This window comes from Meles meles, chromosome 1 (genome assembly GCF_922984935.1).
Source record: "Meles meles chromosome 1, mMelMel3.1 paternal haplotype, whole genome shotgun sequence".
NCBI classification, from domain to species: domain Eukaryota; kingdom Metazoa; phylum Chordata; class Mammalia; order Carnivora; family Mustelidae; genus Meles; species Meles meles.
The window spans coordinates 216441764-216447810 of record NC_060066.1 but is presented as its reverse complement, the minus strand read 5'-3'; the positions used below and the strand labels follow the sequence as shown (position 1 = coordinate 216447810).

Here is a 6047-nt window from a genome sequence, read left to right as displayed (position 1 = left end):
CTGAGTCAAGGGGCAGACGCTTGAAGGGGTCACAGGTTCAGCGATGAAAGAAGAGACCGAGACTGGAGCTTTCTGGAGAATTTACTGACCAGCAGGGGTGGGGGTCACAGTGAGGCGCCCGACCGGGGATGCCCTGGGCAGGGTGGCCGCACTTGCCGCAGTGGGGCTCAGGGGCCTTATTGCTGCTATAGGCCGGGGCCTCCACCAGACCCCCGCCCCCCGCCCCCCGCCCCCATTGCGGCCCGCGGACGCACACGCCCCATGCACGTGCTCCCGTGTGCAGACGTGGGCGCGGCCGGGGGGGCCCCATCCCCTGCGGAGCCCCTTTCCCGGCCTTGCTTCCCTGCGCCAGAAGCGGCGGGCTTAAGTAACAGACATGGTCCCCGCGCGGGTGCGGGGGAGACCGCAGTGTGCGGGGCGAGCAGGTGGTCCCGGCCGCCCGCACAGGTGCCCGCGCCCCCCCGTGCCCCTCGCGCCCATGCCCTGTCCGGCCCCGGAGGCCGGGGTCTTCCCCCCGGGCCGGCGGCCTGCCCCGCCCCGACCCCCTTTATAAAAAGAAGAGGAGACAGCACCTTCCGCTGGACACGCCCGGCGGCCGCGGGCGCCCTGGCCCGGGGCGGCCGTCCAGTCCCGTGTGCGTGGGCGCGTTGGCCGAGGGCCCCGCGAGTCCTGCGTGCGGCTCAGAGGTGCCGCGGGCTCGGGTGGCCGTTGTGGTAGAGTTTCTGCTTCACGTGCACCATGTTGCCGGCCGCCTCCTCGAAGGGTCTGTGCGGCCGCCGGCCCAGCTCCCGCAGGCTGCACAGCTTGGGCAGCCAGGTCCACGAGCCGTCTGCGGGGCGGGGGTGCGGTCAGCGCGGGGGCGGGCGGGGCGCGGGGGCGTTGGGGGCGTGGTCGAGCGGAGAAGCGGCCCGGGGGGGCGTGGCGAGGGCGGGCGGGCGGGGCGTTTGTGGGGGCGTGGCCGGGCGGGGACGCGCCCCGGTGGGGCGTGGCACGGGGGCGTGGCCGGGGAGGGAGGGGGCGGGGCCTTGCGGGGGCGGGGCCGGGGCCACCCTCGCTCACCGTAGCGCCGGCCGGCCCTCCAGGCGCGCACGGCGCAGTGCAGGACGCCGTCCATCCACACCAGGAACCAGCTGATGCAGAAGCCGAGCAGCAGCCCCAGCATGAGGTCGATCTCCTGCTTGGTGACGTTGTCGGTCACGAAGTAGTTCTCGGAGGCGTCCACCACCGACTGGTCCCCGTCGTAAGGGATCACGTAGTGGATGTGGTGCCTGGGGGCGGCAGGGCGGGCTGGCACCTCTCCCGCGGGGCGGGGGGGTCCCGGCGGTCCGCGGTACCCGCTCGCCCTGCTGGTCTTGAAGCGGCCCTTGTGCGGAGCTGAGGCCGGGAAGGGGCCCGCTCCCCGGAGGGCTCGGAGGCCGTGGTGCGGGGTCACGCGAACGCAGTGCAGGTGGACGAGCGTTCCAGGGCGAAGGCCCGGGGCAGGCTGTCCCAGCCAGGGGCAGGGTCTCGGCCTCCCCTCCCACAGGCCATCTGGTCCTCCTCCCTGCTGCCCAGTGCCAAGTGGGTCAGCCCTGTCCTGGGCCTCTGGTCTTCCCTCTCTTCCTTCATCCTTTGCGAGCAGCCCCGTTACTTAGTTCTCTGGGGTGGAGGTCCAGGGCGCTCTGCCCAGTGTCCATCTCTCACCCCCTCTCCTGCCCATGTCCCCACAGAGCGGCTTGTCCGTGGCCTGCCTGCGCCCCCGGGGATGCTCCAGCTGTCTGGGGTTCCCTGCACTCCCATGTGGCCCCTCCCCCACGGAGGCCTGTGCAGTGTTTCTCAGCCTCCCTCCCCTCCGCTGTCCAGCCTTGCCTCCGAGCAACTCTGAACTCTCCCCACGTGCTTCCTTCCCTCCAGTCGCAGGCCGTCTGGATCCCCTCCTGGGCCTGGAGATCCTGGGTGGGGAGGCCGTGCTCAGGCGATGGACAGCAGACTCTGGATCTGTCCCCACCCCCGACCTGGGCTTCGGCCTACTGGAGAGCCCAGGAGAGGGACCCGTGGGGTCCACCCTTTGCCCCTGTCATCATCACTGGCTGCAGCCCCTTCTGGCCTGGCAGAGCAGGGGCCGCTCCGGAGCCGTCCTGCCCAGGGGGCCACCTCCCATGGTTCCCCCTCCTCCCGCAGCCCCTTTGCTGGTCTTTCCAATTCTCCATGCCCCCCCCCCCCCCCGCCCCGTCTGCTGTGCGCTCTGGCTGCCTGTGCGGCGTCTCCACGTGGGATCTACAGACACCTCAAACTCATGCCTAAAAATAGCTCCTCCCTCCCCAAACCTGCTTCTCCGCATCTTCCCCGCACCTCCGCCTGGCGTTCCGCGGAGCTGCGTCCCTATTCCCCTCCCCCCAGCCTCGCAATTGGCCACGGTCCAGACTCCCCCACAGGGACCGTCTCAAAAATCCGAAGCCCCGCTTCTCCTCCCTGATCCCTGGCTGTTCCTTCCCTACCCGTGGGGTCCACACCGCGTCTTCCTCCCCGCAGGAGCCCAGCAGGGATGGCGGCAGGCGGGCCTCTCCTCACACCCCTCCTGCTCCTTCTGGGAACTCCTGGAGGCCATCCTGCTCAGTGGTGGGGCCTTGGCCACAGCCCTGTGGCACGGAGGCCACCAGCCCTGAGTCAGTAGCGAAGACAGCCAGATCCCTTTGTCCGCGGCTACTGTCGGTCCCGGTCCCCCGTAAGTGGTGGAAAAACTATTCATCGGCACCAGAAGGAGCAGCGGCTGCCGATTCCTCAGGCGCAGACGCCATTCCTGACCCGTTCGGGATCCCGGTCATCTGGGGTGCACCAGGCCAGGCAGGCCGTCACTGTCCCCTCCTGCTTTACCCCGCCTTTTGAGCCCAGGACCCCTACCAGGGCCTTCCTCAGGACACAGAGCTGGTCGAGGCAGGGAACTTGAAGATCGAGCTGCCAAAGGAGTCAGAGAATTGCCTGCTGCCCCACAAGCAGGGCGAGGCCAGGACCCCACGTGGCCCTGGTGGCTCAGAACCTGCAGCCGTCAGAGGTCACCGCCTGCAACCCGGTCCCTGGCCCACCAGCTGCAGCTCCTCTCTGCCCTGTCCGCTCCTCCCCTTCCAAGTGGGGCCCTGGGGGCATGGGCTCCGGTCTCACAGGAGCCCCGACTCTCCTGAGGCACACACGTCACCTGGGCCATGCATGCTGCATGCCCCTGTGGGGTCCGAGGCGTGTCGCATACACACGCCGGCCGCATGCATGCGTGTATACCGCGGACCGGCGCCACGAGCTCCACGCGTGTGCATGCGAGCCCGGGCACAGGCCCAGCGCGGGTCACATGCGGGCGCGCATGCACTCAGCGGGCGCACAGCCATCCCGGTGACACAGACATCGCCTGCCGGCACGTGCACCAGGAGCATTTACATACATGTCGTGGTATGAAACTGCACGTGGGCATGGCGGAGGCATACACATGGCAGGCTCATGCCTCATGGGGTAGGCGCACACGGATCGAGCCCGTGGCGGCAACGTGGGTACACGGTTTACACAGGGAGATTCGTGTGCAACACGGTTGTCCGCAGACACGGAGCACGCCCTTCGCTGGATGCTGCGTGCCACGCATGCACTGTGCGAACACACGTACGTTGTCGCTGTGTCAGCACGAACCACTGAATCCCATATCCCACATGAAGCGATGTGGACACACGCCCAGAACTCTACACCAGCGGCGGGGCCGTTCTCGGGTTTTCTGCGGCCACGGACACGCTAGCCTGCGCGCGCACGGCTCACTTCAGCGGCTTTCTGTGCACCCTCGTCCCACTCGAGTCCACATGGGACTCCAGGTGACACTCGGAAAACACCCCCTGGCTGCCCTGAGGGGTCCTGCTGGGGAGTCACAGGCACATACACGCGGGTCAGGACACCACAGCCCACACACATGTAAAATGTGCCTTCCTCATGGTTTCGGGACTCAGAGCCTGGGCCTCGTGTGTGCACACTGCCGGCCTCTGGGAGCGTCTCGAGACCCCCCCCCCCCGGTTTAACCTGCTCATAATAACGGCCGCCCCAGGAGACCACGGGGCTGACCTCGTGCCTTTCCTTAGCTGGGGGCTGTGTGCGGCAGGAGCGAACACGGGGATCTCTGGGAAAGAGTGGCCACCCCCACCGCCCCGGCAAACTCTTCCCATGGCTCTTGGGACAGCACATGCGAGGGTCATTCCACTCCCCTCTCCGCCTTCCCCGATGTCTGGGTTCCGCCCCCATATGCTGCTCGGCACCCTCAGGCATGGAGCCGTCCTGTCTCTCTTACACACACACCCACCGTGTGTGCGCACGTGTCCCCGGGGCGGAAATACGGGACAGGGGTGAGGAGCACAGCTTCTGGGCTGGGGCTCGCAGTCCCTCGCTGGCTGTGTGACCTTGGCCAAGTCTCTATCCACCCCAGTGCCCTTCTGTTTTCTCCTGGGTCCCGGCCTGAGGGCTTCCCGGGGGGCCGCTGCGCGTGCGGACGTGTGTGTGCTGTGTGCACGCACACGTATATGCACAGACAGTACACACACGCGCGTCTCGGGAGAAGATGTTTATTCTGTACACGGACGTACAAACATGCATGGCCAGGAAGACTCCGCCGGGACACGTGCACGGAATGGGGGCGGTCACGGTGCGCGTAGGGGCCGGGGCCCTCCCAGGGCTTCCCCGAATGACCTTGAGCAAGCCACACCCAGCTGTGCCTCAGTCCCTCCTCCGTGCAGGGAGAGGGTCGGACCCGAGGCCCCGCCCACCTCGACCTTCTGCACCTCCCCGTACCTGGCCTGCCGTTAAGTTCGTGAACAGGAGTGCGAGGCCCAGGCAGGACGGTGTACTCTGTGGGCACAGCCGTGCGCAGGATCCCTCCTGACCCACAGGGCTGGGCTGTGGCTCTCCTGGCCTCCAGGCCCTGGACCAGCAGGCCTGGGGCCCATTCTGCCCATCACCCTGGCACAGGCCATTTCTCTAAAGGCATTTTGGGAGGGGGTCCTAACCACTCAGGCACGCTCCCCCTCCTGGAACGCGATTGGCCAATCCCCAGGTGCCCAGCGGAGGCTGGGCAGTCCTTCCCCCACGGGCCTAGCGCAGTCCTGCAGCCAGGCCTGCCTGGGGCTTGCCCGCGCCCCAGTGGGCCCCACCGCCGAACATGTGTGATCACGCGTGTGCCCCACCGGGCGCGGACTCACCGGCCACAGTTGCAGTGGCAGACGCGGTCCTCGCCCCGCAGGTGCGGGAGGATGTAGTTGTGGAATCGGTCCAGCAGTGCGTTCATGTCCATCAAGCACGCGATGGCCTGGAAGAGCCCATGACCGGTCAGCGCCGAGGAGCGGGCCTGGCCGGGGCGCCCGGGGTGTGGGGTGGGGTGTGGGGGCGGCGCGCTGGGGGTGGGGGAGCGCTGGCCTGGGACAGGGGTGCCCGCGGCAGCTCCACGACCGGGGAGCTCAGGGCAGTCGGGTTGGGAAGCGCAGGCCAGAGATGGGGAGCTCGGCGCTGCCCGGAGACGGGGAGCGCAGCCCGGGGACCGGGAGCGCGAGGCCGCCCGGGACGGGAGGCGCAGGCCGGGGATGGGGAGCGCGGGGCAGCCCGGGGATGGGGAGCGCAGGCCGCGCGGGCCGGTAAACAAGGCGCGGGAGGTGGGGGAGGCGGCGCGCGGGCGCGGGAGGCGGGCGCGGGCGCACGGGAAGCCCCTCCGCTCACCATCACGATCGACGCCCCCAGAATCATGAAGATCATGGTGTTCGCGCTCATGGACATCGGGCGGGGCCGGGCCGGGCCGGAGCGCCGCCCCCCGGCCCCGGCGCCCCCCCGGCCCCGGCCCGATGCTGGGCCCCCGCCGCCTCCGCAGAGGTCAGCCCGCCGCGCACCCGCCGGGGAGGAGGCGCGGCGGGCGGGGCCGGCAGGGACGCGGGCGCTCCCGGGGTCGCTCGGCCGCGGGGCCGCCGCGCTCGCCGCGCCCGCGCGCTCCGCTCCGCCCTCGGCCTCCTCCCTCCGCGCGCTCGGCGCCGCTCCGGCCTCCGCTGCCTGCCCGCCCTCCGTGC

General features: G+C 69.5%; 1 protein-coding gene across 1 annotated transcript; it reads right to left on the bottom strand.

Annotated features, from left to right (window-relative positions):
* Positions 1-63: 63 nt before the first annotated feature.
* Positions 64-5861, bottom strand: TMEM240 (transmembrane protein 240). Its single transcript, XM_046007533.1, has 4 exons — positions 5707-5861; positions 5196-5302; positions 1060-1268; positions 64-829 (listed from the first exon to the last, which is right to left on the bottom strand). Exons 1-4 carry the CDS (start codon positions 5761-5763, stop codon positions 681-683), a joined length of 522 nt encoding a protein of 173 aa, XP_045863489.1. The 5' UTR covers positions 5764-5861; the 3' UTR covers positions 64-680.
* Positions 5862-6047: the final 186 nt, after the last annotated feature.

Excerpts from the sequence above, each read along its gene's own strand:
- TMEM240 (XM_046007533.1), bottom strand. The coding sequence starts at position 5,763 with ATGTCCATGAGCGCGAACACCATGATCTTCATGATTCTGGGGGCGTCG. Across the intron at positions 5,303-5,706 it reads TGGGGGCGTCGATCGTGATG|GCCATCGCGTGCTTGATGGA; the intron begins GTGAGCGGAGGG and ends GGGCTCTTCCAG. Across the intron at positions 830-1,059 it reads GAGGGCCGGCCGGCGCTACG|ACGGCTCGTGGACCTGGCTG; the intron begins GTGAGCGAGGGT and ends CCCGCCCCGCAG.